At 38.6% G+C, this 23,787-nt stretch overlaps 1 protein-coding gene and 1 non-coding gene across 2 annotated transcripts in view; one reads left to right on the plus strand and one right to left on the minus strand.

The window, feature by feature from the left end:
- The window catches only part of LOC146458602 (uncharacterized), a 71,282-nt gene that overhangs the window by 27,188 nt on the left and 20,307 nt on the right, over positions 1 to 23,787 (plus strand). The window contains exons 4-9 of the mRNA XM_085090498.1: positions 17,083 to 17,154; positions 17,777 to 17,848; positions 18,300 to 18,371; positions 18,478 to 18,579; positions 19,050 to 19,121; positions 20,055 to 20,126. Coding sequence (XP_084946624.1) covers positions 19,090 to 19,121; positions 20,055 to 20,126 — 104 coding nt within the window. The 5' untranslated portion in view covers positions 17,083 to 17,154; positions 17,777 to 17,848; positions 18,300 to 18,371; positions 18,478 to 18,579; positions 19,050 to 19,089. The remainder of the gene's footprint in view (positions 1 to 17,082; positions 17,155 to 17,776; positions 17,849 to 18,299; positions 18,372 to 18,477; positions 18,580 to 19,049; positions 19,122 to 20,054; positions 20,127 to 23,787) is intronic.
- On the minus strand, positions 468 to 541 carry Trnas-aga (transfer RNA serine (anticodon AGA)). The gene has a single exon. It is a non-coding gene; the product is annotated as a tRNA-Ser (tRNA).

The following is a 23,787-nucleotide window of genomic DNA, read 5'->3' on the forward strand; positions in this document are numbered from 1 at the left end:
AATTATTAAAAGTAGATTTACGGGTAGATTCTAATAAAGAGACGTTAAAAAATCGTGGTAATTTGGTAAGTCAAGACAACTATCAGGGAAGACATCGTGTTATCCGTGCAAAAAAGATGCCGTGATACTCCCAGGAACCACTGACAAATGTAATGTTTTACCATTACAAAAACCTCACCATGTAATTGGGCCCTTACTACCTCAACAACGTTTAATGTTTTCTTATTATTGCTATACCAACAAGGTTAAATATGTATTCTTCCTCCTTGTAGTAATTACGTATCTTTAGGAAGTGGCGGGCGTTTGCATGGCAAATGTGCATGTTTGGCAAGAAATGAACAGCGATCTGAAGCACTGGATGTTTTGGGGTTTAATTAATATCAACCTATGTCACTGCATGATATTAGTATAAAGGAAATAAAGGGAGATGTAAAGAATCGACCATAAGAGCACACAGAAAAAATCTGAGCCCCAGATGGGATTCGAACCCACGACCCTCCGTGTTCTAGATCGGATGCTCTAACCTCTGAGCTACTGAGGACTCGTTGGCGAGCATGGGTCATTTTTGTGGGCTGGACTTACGAACCGCATCACGCAGTCAGGCAGTCCATCACAAGCAACACATTAAGGCTTAACTACATCACACAGTCACATTTATTGCAAGTAATGCCTTGCCTATGAAGGAGCCTCCAACCAACAAACCTATGTCACTGCATGATATTAGTATAATATCATTGCGTTTTACTCTAGCATGCATGACATGCCATGATAGCATGATAGCACGAGAGCATTCGCTGAGTTTAAAATTGGATTCGGATTAAATTAAAATACTGTAGGACCCCTGTTCATGATCAATGACACTATTGGAGATAGATAGGCGATTGTATAGTAGGTAGAATCTTGGTTCCTCAGCTGTGACGTTTCAACAAAACCAAGATATTTAAATTGAAAAGGAAAAACGAGCATTTTTCATGAAGACTTATGTGAGATTATAACAATTTATATTCTTTTCTGCTTTGATTGGGTATATTTGGATCTATTTTAGTTGAGAAAATGTTGGTGAAAGCAACAACCATTTTTGTCTCTGTGCCTATTTTTGTATACTTTTAAGACAATTTTTAGCGATTTTTTTTTAATTTAACTCTAGGACGAAATGGGAACCAGGTTGTGCCATGGAAAACCTTAGTTTCATTTATGAAATTAAACGAAATACATTGTGTCCAGGGGACAAAGAACGCACCTTCACAACACAAGGGTTCTTGAACACAAGGTGTACTAATCGAGAGTAGTACACTCAGCATGTTTTCATAACAACACAACAGGATCGGAATTGGGGTCTCATCTTTGGTTAACAAGCTTCACCTTGCAAGTAAAAACCTACAAACAAACACGTAATCACTATTGGAACGGGATTTGAAAATACACGAGCTCCTAAGACTTACCATACGATGAGAAACTCCCGACGACAAGCGCGTTACAAAGCACATGGTTTCTTTCTCGCTACACGACAACACTGGGCATGCTGGGAGTATAAATTACAAAAATGGAATGCAACGGACTTAGGAAAAACATAAATTGTTCTCTTGTTGAGGATTGGCCTTAACATCCCGGGGGGTAGGGCTGAACTAGCTTCCGTAGACGTTCACTAAACAATGTTAAAGTTCTAACCGACTGTTAGTTCACTACAATGTTTTCAGTTCAATCTTGCAACGTTCAGTGCACTCTACGACAAACCCGTCACGCAGCTTCTTCAAGGAGACACAGCTTGGTCACAGGACGAGTAAGAGAAGAGTCCTTCGTCTTCACTTCGTGTGAACCGTAGGTAAGACACTGCTGCATAACCATGCCTTGACGCATCGGAAAAGTGGTGCAACTGCACAGTTGCTCGTGCACTAAGGCACTGGGTCTTGTAACACCTTGGTATCTCGATTGTAGTAACATACGGCAGCTCTTGCAACCACTTCTGCCAGAGGGACGAATACGGCTCTGGAATTTCTTGATCCCATGGCAACTTCTGCCTCCACAGCTCTTGTAACAGAATCTTGGCTGTGAACACAAAGGGTGAAAGAAATCCCAACGGGTCAAATAGGGAGCTTACGACGGAAAGTACCCCTCGCTTGGTGGATGGCTTGTACGCTTGTAAGGCCTTGAACTTAAAAGCATCTGACTGTACGTCCCAGTAGACGCCCAACGCTCGCTCTAGGGGTAACTGATCAAGATATAGGTCCAACTTGGGATTCGTCCTCGACGCGGGAGGAATTGAGGCTAGTAATTCACGACTATTGCTCGCAAACTTTGTTAGGCGGAATCCTCCTTCTCTCAACATCTTCATAAGATCTGAGGCCAGGGGTATGGCTTGATCAGTATATGGGACGGACTTCAGCACATCGTCCACATAGAAATTTCTACGTGCTGTTCTGATCACTTCAGGTGGGTAATTTTCTTCATTGTCTTGCGCTGTCATGCTTAACGCCTTGTTGGCACAGCAGGGTGAAGACTTTACACCAAAAATATGGACCAACATTTTGTATTCTTCTGGAGGCACGTCAATACCTTTAGGCCACCACAAGAACCTCAGAGAATCTGTATCACTTGGGGTTACTCTGGTCTGGTAGAACATGCCCTCGATATCTGCTGAGAAGGCAATTTCTTCTTCACGTAAACGAATCAACACTCCAGACAGGTCATTTGTCAGACTAGGTCCTTGTAGGAGCTGTTCGTTTAGGGATGTGCCGCTGAATCTTGCAGCCGCATCAAACACCACTCTCACCTTGCCTGGCTTATTCAGATTGCTTACTGGGTGGTGAGGCAGGATCCATGTGGTTTTGCTGACTGTTGCTGCTTCCTCCTTTGTGAGCTTTCTTGCATATCCCTTGGTCACACGGTCTTCAATCACAGCTCTATATTTGACTTCAAGTTCTGGATCTCGAAGGAAGCTTCTCTTTAAGTGTTGCAGTCTCGCTTCAGCTAGTATTCTATTGTAAGGAAGCACAGGATTGTCACTCTTCCACAGGAGGCCCATCTCATAATGGCCATCATGTTTACAGATCGAATTGGATATCAAGTTTATAGCTCTTTGGTCCTCCACAGACAGGGGCTTGGTTTCACATTTGCTCGTACCATAGGACTCAACTCTCCAGAATTCTTCAAGCTGGTCACTTAGGGTAACATCCTCCCCATTAATGAGATTGACTTGCACAGGAGTGGAAGAAGGTACACTGGGACAGCCACCGAGTATACTCCAACCAATACAGGACTTGATTGCGATCGGCTCATTTGGTTTACCTCTTTTAACTCGAAGCAGTATGAAGACCTCTTGGATGTTTGTACCAAGCAGGATAGAAATCTTACCTCTCTCTACTTCCGGGAAGGGCACTTGCTGCAGATGTGGCCACTGTCCAACAGACCTTGTCACCTTTGTGTGCTTTAGGGGAATCGTAAGATCCTTTACAGCCCAGGCAGATTTAACATCAATCAGATGGTCATTCCCACTGTCTACTGAAGCAATTTGGAAGTCAACTCTCAGGCCCTCTTCTTCTGCATCGGCATTGTTTACGGTCGTGAGTGACAGCTTACTTGGTGAGCCCTTAATGTTCAGCAGTTTCCAAGAGACGGGTCAATCATGGTTATATCGGAGCCTGAGTCCAGTAGACCAAAGGTAGTGATCTGGTTGCCAGACTTACTAATCACTCGGACTGGGATGACTTGAAGCAACACTTCACACGAACTAACTGCGGCCACTGTGGAGCACATAGAAATAGTGGCTTGATTGGACCTTAAGCCTTGATTAACGTCCTCACCGTTAGGACCGTCTCTTTGCTGGTTCCCTCCGTCTCTAAGTTCAGTGAAGTGTAAAAGTGTGTGATGTGACTTCCCACAACCTTCTACCCTCCACCTGATTAAGGACCTGCACTTCTTTGAGTTGTGTTTAGTTGAGTTGATACAATTGAAGCAAATCTTCTTCTGTTTTACAAAGTCATTTCTCTCCTTCGGAGACTTGGATTTGAATACTTCACAACGGTACAGTGGATGGTGTTGATGGCACATTGCACAGGATTCAGGGTTTGCTGCTGTTAAAGAATAGGTAAAACCCTTAGGAGTTCCTGACTTGGTAAAGAAAGGGTGGCTCAGGACAAACGCTCTCTCCTTGAGGAAATCTACAACATCCTTGAAATTTGGCATCTTTTGTCCCTTCACTCGAGGTTCTTCAAATGTTCGGCAAATTTGGATTGCATCCACTTTGGCAGCCGCGCAATTACTTTCTCCAGATTATCTATATTCATCTCACTAAGGTATCCCATTTGACTCTAAGGTATCATAGGTAACTTGTGCAGTATCAGCATAGCGCTGCAGGCTGTCCTTATCATTTGCTTGTATAGCAGGTCCCTTCGTAAGTGATTCAACACACGCTCTCACTACTTGAAACGGCTGGCCAAAACGTTCCTCTAGAGTCTTGAGTGCCTTTGCCAGGCCACCAGGCATTGGCTGATATCTCTACACCGCGGTCAGGGCAGGACCGTTCAAGAACTGTAACAGACGGGTCATTTTCACAGCATCACTGAGAGGTCTGGTTTCAACCAACTGCTTAAATCTCTGACGAAAGGCTGGGTAATTTTTAGGGGATCCATCAAATTTCTGAACTTGTACATGTGGTAGATCATAAGCGGCACTCATTTTCTCCATTGAAGACATGATAGTGACAAGACTTTCATTCACAATTGAACCAGCAGCACTGGATGTGGGTGTACAGCGGTTGGTGCTCGTGAGGCATGGGGTTTCTTCAGTGGGTGGGTCAGCAGGTTGTGACTGGCCGTTGTCTTGAATACGGGTTTTAACAGTCTCGTGTGTACCCTCATCCGTAACAGTAGGGGTTTTAAAACTTACACTTGGCACCTTGAAATAAGTGTTTCCGGAAATGAGTGTATTGGAAGTCTGGGCATTTACTAATCCTGGTGTTGATGTATGAAATGGTTTGGTCACTGGTACATTGTTGGCACCAACCCTTGAGGATTGAGACTTTGAGTCCTGTAGGTCAAGATTTGGAGACCATATGATACCCTGCATTTCCTGTTCTGCTAACGAAGCCTCTAAATTAGCTAGCTCCACTTGCTCTCTTGCAGTCATGACTTGCTTTTCTGCTTCCAATTTGGTGAGTTCTAATCGGTGTTGCAATTCTAATTCTGTTCGTTTTATTTCCATTTCGACTCTTTTCACCTCCACTTCTACCATTTTCTTACTTCTTTCTTTAGCTTGTTGCTGCCTAAGTAGGGCCTTCGCTGCTTCCATTTTAGCCCTTTGGGACCTGGAGCTACATACACTTGATTTTGAGACCCGACTACCATAAGATTTCACAGATCCTGGAGGGGTACACTCCTTGCTTAATTTCACATCTTCTAACACTTGGCTATTATAAAAGGCTGCAGCACTGGCGATAAACTGATCTATTCTTTCATTGTATTCTTGTATTCTTGATTGCTGAGCCACACGGTATCGAGTAAATCAGCGTGTTTCTCAACACAAACACAGTACTGTTGCCACGCGGAGTTAAGGCTAGTTTGTACGGTTCGTATCTTGACGACGTTACTGAAGTCTCCGAGATTTTCATCCAGTTGATGACACAATTTCGTAATATTAGACAAATATCCCCTTCGGGATCTGTCCAACACCTCCAAACGCTCGAGTAGAATTCCTCCTTGAGTCATGGCCTTTGATGTCACTTCGATTCACACGCACAAATATTTTCACAGTTAAGACTTTGGACGTCCTCTAATCACAGGCAAGATGCTCGTATGGTTTTTACGAAGATGTCCAGGGGACAAAGAACGCGCCTTCACAACACAAGGGTTCTTGAACACAAGGTTTACTAATCGAGAGTTGTACACTCAGCATGTTTTCATAACAACACAACAGGATCGGAGTTGGTTCTCATCTTTGGTTAACAAGCTTCACCTTGCAAGTAAAAACCTACAAACAAACACTTAATCACTATTGGAACGGGATTTGAAAATACACGAGCTCCTAAGACTTACCATACGATGAGAAACTCCCGAAGACAAGCGCGTTACAAAGCACATGGTTTCTTTCTCGCTACACGACAACACTGAGCATGCTGGGAGTATAAATTACAAAAATGGAATGGAACGGACTTATGAAAAACATAAATTGTTCGCTTGTTGAGGATTGGCCTCAACACATTGTATCTTTCAGCTATGATTTCTATCTGAGCAATAGGCTGGGGCACATTTCAGGATACGATATTCCTCGGTTTCTGGAATTTCTCATCCGAAAATGATAAGAGTCTGTCGACTGATCTCGGCTTATCCATTTTTCTAAGAGTGTGAAATTAATATGTGTTTGTCTAATTCTAATTTCTCCGTCATATCATGTATGTTTATGCTATGGTGCAGTAATCATCTCATCAAATCGTTTCTATACATTTTTTATTATGAGCCCGTGGGATCCTGAGTTCCTTGTATTTTGCCCGTTTACAGAAAAACATACAACATTAATTTCAGCTGCTTTCAACAACATATGGAGCCTTATATCGTTGATAAAAATGACTTTAAAACGGCAATTGAAGATACTTTAATTGGCACAACGGTCTAAGTACCATAACATTTAAGCAGTTACATACATACATACATATCATTTATTTAAAGCGATGGGGTTTAAAGCTCAGAGCTTGTTGGGTCGTGTGAAAAATAATAAATACAAAATGAAATTATGTTAAAATGGTGATAACATTACTCACAGAACACAAAATAATTTACTACAGCAATTAAGGCATAAAATATAAAATATTTAGAAGCATATGAAATCTTGGTAGTGCCTCGGTAGCGACTGGGCCGACTGTGCGCTAAAATCAAGTTCCTTAAAATAAGAGTCCTTCTTCACTTTTCAATAAGAAAATTAACGATAGTAAAACAGCATGACGTTTCGACGACTTCATATCGTCATTGTCAAATGAGTAAAATGGAAATAACGGAAAGGCGTATTTATAGGTATTGAAAGTGAGAAAATAAATTAGCATGAAGCATTCAGGTAAAGAGTTTCGCGCGAATGGAATCCGCTTGCGTGTTCAGTTTTGGTCTTTTGTTCTCGATCCACAGCATTTCGTAGACCAAACATTCAAATTTGTCACGGCATCTCTTTATGACTTTAAAGTTCTTAATTAAGTTGTTAGGTGTTAAACCATGCGCGTCCCTGAGATGTTTTCCATTTTACTCATTTTACTCATTTTACTCATTTTACTCATTTGACAATGACGATATGAAGTCGTCGAAACGTCATGCTGTTTTACTATAGTTAATTTTCTTATTGAAATGTTTCTCTAAATCCTTCTTCACTTAACAATAGAAATCAGTAAACTGGCCCGTAAAGTGAGTCGAGACAGCGTTCCAAAGTATAGCGCTTCTATAGCTCATAGAGTTTTTAAGAAACCTTGAATTAAAACGGGGGACGATTACGTTATTACTCCTTCTAAAGTTGTATGAAGTGCAAGGTTTATTTGCCAAGTACGAAAAAGCAGCAGGTACTTCACCTATGTACTAATGAAATAATTTAATTAATCGAAGTTTATAATAACAGGTTAAAGTTTTCCAATTCGAGTGTCGGTATACTTCGTCAGTAGGCGTATTGTTAGGTTTTATATATATCAATCTGGCTGCTCTTCGGTGAAGTAATTCCAAAGATTGTAGAAGGCCTGTATTTGGACAGCCTCCCCAAACGACCAGCCCATATAAAACTGATGGCAATATTATTTTAAAGTACATTTCCAGTAGGGCGTTTCGGCTCAAAAACGAACTCCTTTTCAAGAGATTCAGCTTATTGACAAAGTTCTTTTTTAGTATCTGTAAGATGGTGTACCCAGGAAAGTCTATCGTCGACAGTTTACGTATTCTGTTCTGAGCTACACTAATTAAACTAGGGGGCCGAGGTGAGGGAATTTTGCGGCAGCGGAGTCGGAGTTCTATGTCGGTAAATCTGAGTTCTGAGTTTGATAACCCTCGTGATTTAATAAAAGAAACAAAAAGACTATTTCGTAGGTCATGTATCAGCATAATTAAATCAAATTGTCTTTATCAAAGGATTAGTCATGATCACGTATGGTTACAGTGCGACGCTCCTTACCGTGGCCACCCAACAAACATTTTTTTTACAAGTTAGCCATAAAATTCAAAGCGACATGTTTTCAATGATTCGTTGTTGCATCACTTTCCTGTTGGACTTTGCAAGGAGGCGCGACCGTTAATCAAATTCGCGTATCCTGATTGGCTAACTTGTGAAAAAAAATTGTTGGTTGGCCACGGTAAGGCGCGTGGCACTGTAATATTGTGGGTTCTGGCCATTAAGATTCTGATGAGATCAACGTATGAATCAGTTAGGATCGACAGATTTGTATTTGGGTCGACCCGCAGTTCTATTCGACTGCGCCAGTCGAATAGAACGGCAAAAGTTCGACTTTGATTCATACGTCGAACCGAACCAAATGCATACGTTACGTATAAATTATATAAATTATATCTATCCCAGAGGTCTCCGCGTTCCATCGACTTCGCATGCGCAAAGGACTTCATTCTGAACAAGATGGCGGGAAAAGAGGAATGTGCTTGTTCTTGTTGTTTAGAAACAACTTAATATAGTACTTGTCTGAGATGCGAAAGATTTAAAAAAAAAAAAAAAAATCTATTCTTGATGTGCACACGCACTTCAAACCGGCAGAAACTTTCTAATACAGGCTATATCAAAGGTGAAGCCTCAAGACTTCTCAGAACAAAATCTTCAAAAACAAAATTTGAAGAAAACATTACTATATTCAAACAGCGATTACGCTACAGAGGTTACCTCGATAACCTTATAGATAAAACTCTTTCAGAAGTCAACTTCCGCGAAAGAATGTCGGCACTACAAAAAAAGCGCAAAAACATTTTGCCGTTTGCTACGGAATATCGCCCTTCCGTGCCTAACCTAAAACCATTTAGATGAGTAAATGGCACTTGATAGAAAATCAGCCTCTGCTAACAGAGATCTACAAAGACCCTTGAAAGACGTACTAGTAAGAGCAAATTAGCTTTGAAGGTCATATTTCTTCCTAAATCGACCAACAGGAGCCGTGTTTGGCCTGTCTTCATTATTTTACCAAACAAGCTCTTCCATGTCGGAATTCATCTTTCCCGCCACTTTGGATCTTGTTGAGTAAAAACAACAGCCGCTGACCACGAGAATCTATTTTCTCACTTTAGCTTTAAGTTCGACTTCTGTTAGGTTCGACATCTGAATCAACTACCGAACTTAATTATTTGGGTCGACCTTAATAGGTATTAGGTTCGGCTCATGTAAAGTTCGACGTATGAACCGGGCCTGAGCTCCTCCCACTTTTGTCACACAGGCGACACCACTTAACATCAGGGATGGCGGACATAGTGAGCAAGTAGGAAGTAAACGTTGTGGAATCGGTATTTCGAGAAATAAAGCCAAACGTGCCATGAAAAAAAAAACCTTAACTCTTAAAATAATATTTTGGACAAATTGAGTTATTGAGCCGCAAAAAAAGAAAAATTAGCATATCTCAAGCTTTATTCAGGAGTTAAATACGCATACAAATTTTTAAATTTATTCTATCAATATTCTATTGTATCTTGCCGCACGGATTCTGTGATGTTCACAGCTCAGTGTCTACAATGAAATGACTGGCGGCTTGGCCAGGCCAAGGTTCCGTTTATAGGGCGGGTCCGTGTTTAGGTAACGATAGGCAATAGGAAGGGTCTCAGACAACATCGGGTAGCCAATTCCAAAAGGAAACCACTTAGTATTTGAATTTCAAGTCATATTTGGTTGCCGACTTGGCTGAGGAAATATTCTGTTACGTTCCCCTCTTAGATTAATAAGGATTGGTACCAGAGTGTTCCTGGGAAAGCTTGCCTATATAGGGAGGCGTTAAAACTAAACATTACAGACTGTAGTAAGCATAGTTTAGAGTCTTCGTTGTTCCAGAGTAACCATTTTAAGATCTTCAAGTTGAGTTACTGTGTCTCCCGGTTTCTTACTACCCATGTCTCCCCTCTCCTCACCCCCGCCCCAACCCCTGCAACGCCTCTTGTTTTGTTTGTTTGTTTGTTTGTTTTTTGTTTTGTTTTGTTTTCCTTCTTTTTTTTACTCCGACCGACCAACCGACCTAATTTTCAAAACCGCATACACAGTAAACGGCGGCCCAATCGTATCGGACGCGGCAAGAATCCAAACCAATCTGACCACTTTCTCCAGTGCGCCAAAATTTGCTCCACGAATCGAACAAAGGAAATAAATCCATTATGGCAGATCTTCAAACCTGATAACGTGACCACGAATGGTAATGTTTTAAGACTTCTACATCATACGAGTCCCGCTGGCTGATTCGGTCAGAGGTTACGACGAACAAATTATGGAAAAAATATCCATTAGAAGTGAAAATACTGTTTTTTAGGGACAATTCTTGACCTTTCTGTATCTCACTTCATTTCAATGCTACAACCAAAATTCCAGATAAATTTTGGCCCTTTGCATTACTGTGTCAGTTGCAAGACGTTTAAATGGAAGCTTAAATTTAAGACCATTTTTTAAAGACAAGGTAGATCCCCCATTTTGCGCCATAAGGCTTAAACATTCGGTGGTTATAAGCCATCTCCTTTTCTTATTCTCCGTTTACCGTCGTTCGGCCAGTCAACCCAGGAGTAGGTGAATTTCAGAAAAAATGGCAATAAGTCATTCTCTTTATCATCACGTTTTCCAGAAGCTGAGTTCACCCAATTTAGCATTTAATTTGAATTTGGAATTGAAAACGTATTTTACCGGCTGTAAATACTAAAACTATCACCACTCGCTACTTAGTTTAGGATTCATCATTTTTTTCCTATCAATTCTTTCATGGATCGTTAGGTTTTCCTTCGAAAGATAGCTTTACAAAATGTAATGTATACGCGCCGAACTGTCTTTAAAAACCATGAAAAACGCGAAAACGTAAGTATAAATTTATAATGAATTGGGAACTCATAGTATGGTTTTCTCTGATAAGTTCAAAGAGATCAGCATTTAGCGGAGGAGTTCCTACAACATATGACAATGTTTTACCTTTTCAGAGTGTTGTCACCTTCGGTTTTACTGACAACTGTCAAATTTTTGTTCGTTTTCATTGCATCGTTTGGCTGCTGACCACAACATCCATCTATGTTCTCCTGCTTTCAGACTACAATTACTGTTTCTTCTTTTTCTTCTTCTTCTTCTTCTTCTTCTTCTTCTTCTTCTTATTATTATTATTATTATTATTATTATTATTATTATTATTATTATTATTATTATTATCAGAAAACCGCATTTGCTACTTCAGCTACTCGAGCAAAAAAAAATATATACTGAAGCCTGACGGAATCTAGGAAAAAGGAGACTCCGAGAATAGAAATCATTGCAGAACCAAGTTTTGGTTTATGTGAGTTTTAATGAAGAAGATACAATGTTACAACTGTAAAACCAGAGTCATAATCATGTATGTCGTGTCACAAGGATGTTACACTAGTAGTATTTGTACCTAAGATAATTAGCATATGATACACAATAAATAAAGTTATTAAAACAAGTCTAATTCTACGGAGGCTTGAAGGCCTTCATTACTTGTAGGCTTCAAGTTCTTTATGAAGAAAGCTTCAAGAAAACCAAGCTGTGACCGATTGTCATTACTATAAACTAAATTCGATTCGGCTTTATAATGACGGCTAGTTGGGAGAAAATATATCCTGTATTGGTTGGAGCCGCGAAGCGGGGAAGCCCAAAACGGTATATATTTTCTCCCAACGTCGTCATTATAAAGCCGTAATGTCGTCTCAAAATCGAATTTATTTATTTATTTATTTATTTATTTATTTATTTATTTATTTTTTTTTTTTTTTTTTTTTTTTTTTTTTTTTTTTTTCTTTATCGCGATACAAAAATTTTGTTGGAGAGAGTAAACGGATAAAGTACAAATTGTGCGTTAATGGAAAGAGAAATTCTTACTTTAGTCAAACTGTATCCATGGTGATATTCGTAAACGAATTTTTTTCTCGGGGCGGGAGGCATAGAGGTCACGTTAACATCTCCCTCCCCCACGAACTTATCTCTGTGCCCGCGTGCAGCCGTACAAGGGCGAGTCATGACTTTAAGATAAGTCTACCGTCCTCTTCAGTCGACGCTTACAAACACTCATTATATGTAAGAACGATCCCAGCATGGAATGCGTTACCACCTGACATCGTCAGGTCTGGCTCTTACTAGGAATTTATCAGTGGTGTATCCAACACACTTCCAAGCTTTTGAATTACTTTATGAATCAATAATGTAACCTATTTCTTTATATGTTCTGCAAGTATAATTTAATCTATTGTGCGTCCACTGGCCGCTCCATTGGCGGATTAGCTTTGCTTATGGCAATTATGCTAATTAAAGATTAAAGATAAAGGTTGTTTGAATTTTTGGCTTTAATTTTTACGTCAAAACAAAAAAAATGCGAAAATTTATATTCTATTAAGTACCTACCATTGATAAAAATAGACGAGCAAGTAGGTTTGAACACTTTGCCAGCAAATTTAATTGAAAAATTGTGACTGCTGTGAGATAAACAACAACATGAAAACACCACAACCAGAAGGAAGAATAAAAAACGCAACCATGCTGGAGCCCAAAAACGAAAATAGAACATTATTATCCTAGCTTAGATGCCGTGGAGATTTAAAAATTTGAAATAAACCAAGTGGCGAAGAATACTGTAAATAAAGTAATCGAGTCTGCCGTTCGGCGCTTGCGCTAGCTACGACAGGAAGATCAAATTAACAGACCTGAACCATGAAAGACAACGCAGCAGAGCCCTTGAAGCACTTTTTTCTAGAGATAAGAGAAACCAGAAATTAAATTTTCGGCGAAGAATATTAGCCAGCAACGTTGACAGCCTATCGAAAAGGCTTGAAAAGGTATTTTCTGAAGAGGCGCAGAGGTGAAAATTGTGACATATATTGGCGATTGGTACTAATTTAAAGAAAAAAAAAATTTTGAGCAAAGCGAAATCATTTCAAGGCGTCTGAAAAGGGAAGTAGTCCAAATAAATCAGATCCTTTTGCTTTGAAAATGCCATAATTTATTGGAATTTAAGCTCATCGTTATTTATCGTGGCCTTTTACACACTCAAGAAAAGTATTTTAAGTAAATTTCTCTTCATCGAATTTATAATCACTCTTTGACGCTTACTTTCAAAAAAACGTTTTATCCGCTGTATATGGTATATGTTCACCACAAAACAAATATTATTAGTGTTCCTTGAACTGAGTGTCAGAAGCTTTGAAAAGTCAAATGAAAAGAAATAAACAACACCATCCGGCGTCGCATGTTCATTCACAGAAGTAACATTTTGATCTGTGTACGCCGAACCCATTTAATTAAGTGCCGTGCTGCCATGCTTACATGACAGTTTTTGAGCCAATCAGAAACCGTCATTTTAAGACGACGTTATCGCAAAATAACGTCGCCTCAGCACAATAAGAAGATCCCCAGGATCGCGATAAGTAATAGTTATCGGCCAGAAGTGAGGGGTTATGTGATTTATTCCCCTTGAGCGTTGCCGGAGGGCGCAGCCCGAGGGCAATGCATGAGGAGAATAAATCACATGACCACGAGCTGAAGGCCGATAAACCGGGCTTATTTTTACATTGGCGAGGATTCCTCAAGGGATGCAAAAATATACTGAAGAAAAATGCCTCTGTTGTTCATCTTTCTTTTGTTTTTCAACACTCCATGCTGGTACTGGTGGGATTCACAAGTTTGTCGGCTTTTTAATTATGTTAGTTTTTTAAAGTCGCATTTCGAATTAGTTGGTCGTCTTGTTCGCAGTGAATGCTAGGAACAGGCTAGCAATGTTGAGTGATTCAGAGTCAGAACTGTTTTTTGCTCAATGCAGTTTTAGTGGCAGCACCTCAATTGAGCTTTCGAAAAACAAATTTGAATCTTTATTTGCGGGTGCAAACAACGAGAAAGCAGTTGACAATTTCAATTTACGCTCCGAGGATGTTTTGACCGACCTTTTTACAGATAAAGAAGATTCCGGCCGAGGGATCACTACTGTAAGCTACAAGGAAATTCAGGCGAGGAATGATGCAAGAATACCACAAAACACTAAAAGGGCAACTTTAAAATTCGTTTTGGCTGAGCAAGTTTGTATATGAAGTAAGTAAGGAAGAAAGATAAGAGTGAATACCCTCCAAATTCACCGTATTTACTGTGTACAGGTTTGCAGCGTTCAATTTTAGAAATTGTAGCGTCGTATTTAATATTTCCAAATAAACATTTGTAAATTTGTTTTTCATAAAAATCTAATTTAAATGCGAGGGTATTATGTGTTAATATGCAAGGGGAATAAGTGATTTGCCCACCTTGCATATTGACACATAACCCCCTCGCATTTAAATTAGCTGTTCATTAGCCCCGCTCTTCCCTTCAAACAATCAAAGCTGCACCCTGCTTTTCAGACAGTTGATTTGGGGGTTATGTAATATATTCCCCCCGAAAAGAGCAGAGGAATCCGAGCTCATGTAAAAATAATTAATAAGATCTTTTATTTCACAGTTATTGTGAACTGCCTGGTAAGTATGGTCATTAAAACTGACATCAATAGAACAATTGGTGGAATCAGGCAAGCCAAAAAAAACTAATTCTTTAAATCTATCACAATTAAAAAAGTGTCTGAACATAGGTTGTTCAAATCTGGTGGCCGAAATGCTAAGGAACGATCTGTTATGCCAATATAATGTTGCACACACACAGGACATGTTAATCTGTAAATAAAGTTAGCTTTCTGCGAAAAAGGAACTGGATCCTTGTTGGAACAATAATGAGAAAGCTTGGAAGAAGTATAAAGTGTTACAGACTTAACATTTTCGCTAAATAACCTATTCAATTTCTTGATAGATTTGTTAATCAAGGTTTCACCTCTGCGACCAAGTTATGGTAATTTTATCCAGATTGTTTTAGCTTGATTGTTTTCTACAACTCGACTTTCACGTGGGCGTTGCCCGTTCGTGTCAAGGCGATCGAGAATGGACTTGCGAACTCTCTTACGGAATCCATTCCAAGATAAAAATTTGTTGATCCTTTTGACTTGGTTCTGGAAAAACTTTTACCAAGCGGTCATTAAACGCCATGTCGTGAAGCTAAAAAAGCGAAATACACTGACCAGTATGGGTTTCTTTATAATTATAAAGGTCGTTCAGATTTTTATTGATTAGAAGGTCTAGAAAATGCACTTTATGATCAAAGAAAGTATCTACTGACAGTAAACCGCAAAAATTGTTGTAAAATGAATTATGCTTGTTAAGGACTCAATTAACGTCAGAGCGCTTCAGCAAAATAAGTGTGTCGTCTGCATACCGTATATAGAAGTTAATTGTGCTATCAAAAATCAATTTAGTGACGAACTGTTCGCCTGTCTGGGACAGTTGTGGGTCTGGGAGCAAAGATTACCTAGATAAGCTAAACAGACGTGCTGCATGCATTATCATGAAGGTCGATCAGTCGGTGCTGAGGAGTTAAAATCAACACTTGGTTGGCCCAACCTACAAGCGCGCAGAAATTATCTCAAAGGCCTTTTAGTCCATAAATGTCTTCACGAAGGCGCTATCCCGTGAAGACAATCATTAGACAGGTAGAGGCGTTCAGTGAATTTAAAACTAAACTTAAGTGCCATCTTAAGCAATAACGCCTGCGGTACATGCTGCATTTATAACTTAATTATTTGTCTATTTTTTTTTTATGTTTCAATATTTTGTCTTGTACTGTGTCAGGGCTCCATTTAAACTAGCGCTGCTAAATTGGATGCCCTTGGATAAATATTGAATTAAATAAAATAAAAAATTCGGTCATAATGATATTATACATCAAAAGATTAAAAGATACGATATTCAGTAGGAATTTTGTTAATACATTGAACTGCCTCAAAACATTATTTAATTGGATACTGATTTAGGGTTAAAGGAGCAAGAAAATCAGAAAGAAATTTACCCGCTACTGATACGCCTAATAAGGAGTGTTGGTGGTATCAGTAATTGGGCGAAACTTCGGTAAATTGGTGTACTGTTGGTATGTCTTGGGAAAGCCATGAGCTCGTCCAATTTGTGCGGTCGCTGGTCTCGTCTGTTTCTTTTGTTCATAATTTATTTGTCCATGTTTATTTAGGATGTAGGGATAGTTCAGTAATGAGTTGAACTTTGTTATCGTGGGCTCCTTATGTAAACATTTAAACTTCGACTTGTCGACAAATAGACTTTCATGTGAAGAGATGTAATCTTCTTTCTTCATTAATACAACACCCTGTGCCTTATCTGGTTTAAGTATTACACAGAATTGCTTGTCAGGTAAGAAGATAACCATATGTAAAGGTTCTCGTAAAGGTTCTCGTTCTAGCTTTCCGGCTTCGTAAACATGCCACCAGATCTGAACAATCTATGTTTAGGCACTTATTTAATTGTGATAGATTTAAAGAATTAGTTAGTTTTTTTTTTTTTTGGCTCACCTGACTCCACGAATTATTCTATTCATGTCAGTTTTAATGACCATATTTACCAGGCAGTTCACAATAACTGTGAAATAATAGATCGTAATGACAATTGGTCGCAGTTTGGTTTTCTAGAAGCTTTCTACATAAAGAACTTGAAGCCTACAATTAATGAAGGCTTTGACGCCTCCAGAGAATTAGACTTGTTCTGATAACTTTATTCGTTGTGTACCATATGCATATGCTAGTTATCTTAGGTATAAATACTGCTAGTGTAACATCCTTGTGACACGACATGATTATGACACTGGAATACAGTTGAAATATTGTATCTTCTTCCTGAAATTTTGCATAAACTAAAACTTTGTTCTGTGATGATTTCTATTCTCGGACTCGCCTTTTTTATTGTCTATTCCAAACTGTCGGGTGGATCTGGATTCTGAAGGAATCTGTTACCGCAGTTTAGCTTATTATTAGAAAGAAGAAATGCAATCAGATGGTCTCACGCGGTTTTTTTTTTTTTTTTTTTTGTTTGGTAGGAAGTTGAATAACAACGATTTAAAGTTTTTGCGTAAAGGAATTTTCGATCACAACGAAAGGCTGGCTGTGATGTAAGTACCTAGAACTATCACTGATAACCCATAATTAAGAGATTGACAAATAACAAACTGGGAAACAATTTCAGGGGATGTTAATTTGTAAATGACATATTTGCAAAATTCTTTAGCAAGAGATAAATTAACACTTTTTTAATCAGTTCAGTTGCGTAAATTTCATGGAAAAATTTAGTTAAAAATTTCAAGATGGTCGAGGGTTTTTTCAATTTCAATTGACACAGACGAGAACAACGACAAGCTTGTGGTTACTGTGATGGAAAACACTAAAAGACAAACAACCTACCCGGTCTGACAGTAAGGATCCTGTGAATGCTGTCATTGAAAATAATCTGAGAGTGAGATTTAAAAGACAATTAGCAAATTTTAATTTTTATTTGGCTTTTAGAACCTGCACAGATATTAGTCCCCGGACATCATCGGTTTCCGTTGAACCTCGTAGTTTTCTACGAGCCTCACTCTGGACACCTATTTCCTTCTCGAAACATAACATGACCACAGACAAAAATCCGTGCACGTTTTCGTGCCGAATAAAGGTTATCGGTCATTTAGGAAGCTGTTTATGGTATTAATCAATGGTATGTATATTTGTTATAAAGCTTAATTTGTTTGTCTTTAGAAACTTGGGTGACAATGAACTGAGGAGCTTGCCTTCGGAGATTTTTGACAGCAATATCCGACTGAGAAGCCTGTGAGCATTTTTTTTTCTTTTTATTTCCTTCTCTATCTGAATAAGAGGTGCGTTAATGCAAAATGACTAATCATACAATAAGTGAAAACCAACTGGCATTTGATACTACTCTGGCTGTTAATGTTGTTGCTCCAGTTTATGGGAAAAGAAATAAGAAGAATTATAAATATAAAAGATTACAAGACTGTATTTACTGAGAGAACACAGAACTTTCAAAATTTTGCTTTTTTCCCAAACAAACAATGATCTTCACCAGAAAGAAACAATATCCGTAAATTCACTAGTGGGAAACGTTTATTTTTGTTATTAATTATATTCACCTGATACTGTTTGTCAAAAAAGGAGACAACCAATCTAAAAAGAAAAGCTGATTCCCATCTGTTTAGAAAATTTACATTTGGGAACAACTGCATTTTAATCCAGAATTTAATTTAAGATTATTTCTTGATAGGAACTTAAATAACAACCAGCTAGTGGACTTGCCTACAGGCGTTTTTGGCAAAAACACTGACCTGGGACGGCTGTAAGTGAAAATACCCTTTTATCTTTAAAATGATCCCTGAATAATTGCTAATAATATAGTAATTAGCAACAACCGCAATGGTCGTCTTCCGATTATATCTTGATAGCTTACGTCGTGGGGACGACTTATATTACGATTTAGTGGGGCAATATGGTGAAGGGAACGTTCCTCCAGAATACCTTGATGATAAAGCTGACCTGTGGGGTCTGTGAGTAAAAGTTCAAAGATTTTCCTATCTAATAGCCCTTTTCACGGTTAACTCTGCTCATTTGAATTACGATGAAGTCTAGCATGTATGTGAGGCAATTTCGGGCTATTTTGTAGTTTTAGCCCGAAATTGCCTCGCATCCACGTAACATTGTAATGCAAATGAGAAAAATTAACCGTGAAAAGGGCTATTAAAAGTGTACAATCTTGCGCTTTTCCTCTAATGAGTTAAACGTTTTATTTTTTCAATGAGAATAATTAGAGGCTTGAAGCAATCGGCATTATGGCTGATTGTCACTCAAAACCGTTAATGTGAAACAAACTTATGTATTTTGACTGCGGGTACTTTTGATCAGAAAATTTGTGTTAAGAGGGTGTTCTTAGCAATTCTCCTCTAGCTAAAAATAATAAAGAATGAATAAAAAAAAACATATTTTCCTTGCTCAGACTGAAATACATAATTTTTGACAGGTTCTCGTCTAACAACGAATTGAGGAACTTGTCGCGAGGAATGTTTGACAGCAATACCAACTTGACGACTCTGTAAGTTGGGCTCTTCTTACATTACAGAACATTAATTCTTATGAACACAAGTGGGACGGAGAAAGTCTTCATAAAGACAGAAAGTCTTCATAATTTAACTACTACTTTTTTTGGAATTTATTATTCGATGTCTTTCCTCCTATTTTTGTTGAGAGAGTTCCGAGAGTTCTCTTGAAAACATTCTACAGGGTTTAAAGTGTCCTTGTAGTTGGGCAGGATTTCGTTTCGAGGGCCAATTTTTGGATGTGATTAACAAATAGAGAAAGAAACAATGAAAAAAAAACCACTTCTCTTCTCCTGCGAGGCATACAAAATCAAATTTATGCCACGTTAATAGTCCAAACTTTCCAAAATTAACAAAATATAACATCAGAAATATAGTTACTGTATTTTTAAGAATGCGTAACCTTTTTCCCCAGTGTAACGATCAAGACATCTCTACATCACTGAACAATTCTTTTAGGTTACTATACTAATAAAGTGGCGGCGAATGACAAACAATAAACATCCACGCTCAATGACGACAACTTGGCTTTATATTATTGGAAAAAATGTCATGGAATAATCCTTAGTTAGAAAAAGGTTGAACGAAAAGAAAGGCTCAGATTACCACCTATGCCTGTTGTTTATCACTTTTTAATTAACGTTCTCTAATATCGAGTAGGAGATAATGCGACCATTAACTTTACCAAAAGGTTGCTGAACTAGAACAGTTAAATGTACAAAACATTATCTCCGTGGGGCATTTCTCATTCCATCAGTCACTTGTGTGTTTTTGAAAGGAAAGTAGCTCTAACAGCATTGTTTGCAAAGCAGGTTAGATAGGTGCCAGATGCAACAACTCTTCCAGGCACTCCCATCCTTCATCAGATATTCCACCTCCAAAAAGGTTTATAGACCTTACTGCAACCTTGTCCATTTTGTTTTGTATAGATGGTTGGAAGGTAACGAGCTACAAGAATTGCCTCCTGGGATATTTGACAACAATCCTGAGCTGGATACTCTGTAAGTGAGGCTTATTTAGCTGAAGAAAATGAAGTTTATCCTTGACTGTGAAATATCAGGCTCTTAAACGCAAAATGAAACGTTCTTTTGCCTGTCACTACCACAAGTCCTCGAAATCAAGATTTGAACACATAACTCTATGGACGTTTGTGAAAGTTTACAAATTTAATGCTATCATTTTTTTTTTCTGTTTACCCCTGGTCTCGTGACGAACAACAAGCGGGATGTCATAAAATGAATCATATTTAAAATGCAGTGTGAAATGACTGATCGCTGAACTACTACCGGTTTTGCTTTCGGAAATTCATTCTAGCCACAAAATGTTTTCTACGCAGAACTTATCTTGTTTAAGGGGAATTCCTTTTAAAATATTTTACCTTGTTCCTGAGCGCAGTGCTTAGTCCTTTCTCATCATCATGAAGACGTAAAAATACGAAACATCATCAACGAAAAGCGTGAAAATTTTCGCCTATTTATTATTTTAATTCATATAATAACGTGGTTAAATAATCATTGCTATACTTATAAGTCTCATCTCTTGACTACAACAAAAGAAAGGTTAAATAAAACATCTCTGGAAGACAAATTCCAATTGGAAAACACCGTATCAAAACAGGAGCCCATTACCCTTCAAGAACTCATCCGAACATTTCGCTGAACTGCGTTGGCGATCAACACTATAAAATGCAGTTGGCATATAATCAGCAAGAGCAACACCAATGGCATGCAACCAGCGATAAAGAAGTACTCACAGACTTTTCCAGTAGCCAAGTTATACTTCGAGTTGTAAACGGTGACTGGTTAGAGCTTTCACAGAACAGGTTAACCTGGTGCACAGCCACGCATTCATTACACCTGGGTATCATTGTAAAGAGGGACACTTGGTTCAGTAATTACTAAATAGGACAACAGTGAGAAAATAGGCATTGACATATCCGGCTGGTTGTTACTGCTCCTTGGGGTTTACAATACTGGCAGACTGTTTTTGTTTAATTCCTATTACTTATAATGGAGTTTGGGAGACCAAAAGATATAATATTTACCGCGAAAACTCTCCTTGGAAAAGTTACCTAATTTTCAGACTTTTTACAAACTTAAATTTTTGATCGTAATAAATACATTTCATTGCCTGTTAGTGGGGAGAGGTGCAAAGAAAATGGCGATGCGCCCGGATAACAAAGGCGAAGAAAATATTGCGAACAAGATAAAACGAGAGGGAACTGCTCATCCACTGCTCATCTTCTCAGTACTAAATTCCAATTTTGCAGGCAATTCGAATTCACTCACATTGCTATTTTAACAAAAAATTAGCACTTGTTGAAACATTTTAAATGACCCGGTAGTAAGTCTAATGCTTCACTGTTTCTAAACTCATTAAAAATACACCAATAAAATTTTGCTTCTAAGAATTAGCCTCTTAAAAATTGCCGCTGCCAAATTTAACTATTTCTCAGTTATTAATCAATTTACAGCTAGGTAATGGGTACCCAAGACCAAAATTAAATGAAAAATAGAGTTTGATGATGCTGGTATCAAACCACCCGTCAGCGTTCTTGCAATGACGTTTGCGAAGCAGTTTTCGTCATCATCATCATCATCATCATCATCATCATCATCATCATCATCATCATCAATAATTGTTTGCCTTTATGTGTATAACAAATTATTAAAAATATACCGCAGGTTGTTAGGCGAGGAGACCTCAGGAAACCACCAAGCTTATAGGAGAGGCCACCTCTACATCACAATATTAAACAAGATAAGGGCTGCTACTGTGTCCAGTTTTAATTCGCAGCTGCTGGTAAATCAAAGCCAAAAACCCTGAGACTAGCACCGGTCTGGGGAAACCAAGATCAAGCTTTATTTTTCTCTTCGCCCTATACCCCACTTGAGAGCCTATTTACAGGTTATCTCACCGACTGCAAAACGGTTTTGCTCGACCGGGATTAAAATATGGCATTATCATACCTCAAAAGGAGCAAATATAAGCAAATGCACGGATCCCGCGTGGAAATATGAACCACTGAGAAAGAAACGTGAACAAATATGTCATCATGATGCAGAGGACTTTCCATTTTAAGTAAATGTTGATATAACCCTAGTGGAGGTGTAGTATGAAATACCGCTCCTATCTCTTTCTTTTGTATTTTTGTGGTCGCGCCTGTTATCTGCTTCATCATACTTTAGCCGCTAAATCAACAAGCGCTCACTACGTTAAGTTTTATTTACTGGAGTAACGCCATAAGACACAAGATACAAGACATAAGATAATCGAGCCCGTCCCAGCGTGACAGCTCTAAAAGAAAAAAAAATAGTAAGAACGATACAAAATAAAATGAAACATACAAATAAAAACGAACCTTATCGATGATTCTCCATACAAGTAGGTCCAAAAGCGTAAGGATACGACGCCAAATACAGAAGCTTTGCGACGATACGCTACAACGCCAAGTACCGTGGTAGACTAAGGCCCAGTTCAGACGCCGAATTTTTCATGAGCCGAACTTAACTCAAATTAAGGTCGGCCCAAATCAGGAAAATTCCCGCCTTTTGATTCAGACGCCGAACTTAATTACTTGAAGCAAAACCAATCGAAATGTCAGAGCTTTATTTATTTATTTATTTGTTTATTTATTTTTTATTTGGAATACGTTATAATAATTTGTGCATTAGGTTCGGCTCATGAAGAGTTCGACGCCTGAATCAAAGCCGTTCCAAAGCCGAAATTCCCGGCTGAGCCAGGCGGGAAGAACGGCTGAGCCGTCTCAAATTGAAACAGCCGTTCTCAACTGATTCAGATGCCGAACTTTTCATGTACTTAATTCGAGGTATTAGGTTCGGCTTATGAAAAGTTCGGCGTCTGAACCGGGCCTAAAAATGCGAAATTTACAACGATGCTAACTGAATATATACGAAATAGGAGCTAAATTCTATCATGCACGTGACAACGAGAGAAAACAACAAAGAAAAAAAATTATGTAAGACATTTGCATAGCGCGGTAGCACATATATAGACGCTTTGATTTTACAGACAGATGGGTAGCAGGAGGTTTAAAAACCATCTGCACCACAAGTGCTTGCTTTTGTTGTGTAGTAGTGTTTCTTTATAAATACGCGCTTCTTTTCGCGCGAAGGACAACGTAGTCAGGGAAGTCGGAACAAATTGAAGGTTGGAGCGGGGGGGGGTGGGGGGTTATATTAAAGAGAGCTGAGGACTGTCGTGCTCCCTTGGAAAATTTAAAGTATGGTGGCTTTTTGAAAACGATGTAAATATATTTAAAACAAAACTTGAACTGACAATGTTTTACTTGACCTTTTATTCCAATCTTTTTTAGATTGAACTAAATTTAACTCAGCAACACAACATAATAGCGGAGGGGAGGGTGGTGACTAATACCTTTTACAAATACGTATTTTAATATTTTGTCGCGAATTTTCATCATCCTCTATCCGTCAATGGTGTAATTGTCAAATCCTCCCCTGGAGTTCTTTCCCACGTAATGTTATTAAAAGTTTCCCATCACCTAAAATATTCCTTTAAGAAGAGGTGTATTTAACACATTATCTCATTCGATTCTTAATTTATTTACCTTTCCTTACTATTCAAATAATACTTGTGGCTTGTAAAATAACAGCGTTATCACTGACAGATGACAATCTT

This window comes from Pavona decussata, unplaced genomic scaffold (assembly GCF_977016875.1).
Source record: "Pavona decussata unplaced genomic scaffold, jaPavDecu1.1 SCAFFOLD_232, whole genome shotgun sequence".
Classification (NCBI taxonomy): Eukaryota; Metazoa; Cnidaria; class Anthozoa; order Scleractinia; family Agariciidae; genus Pavona; species Pavona decussata.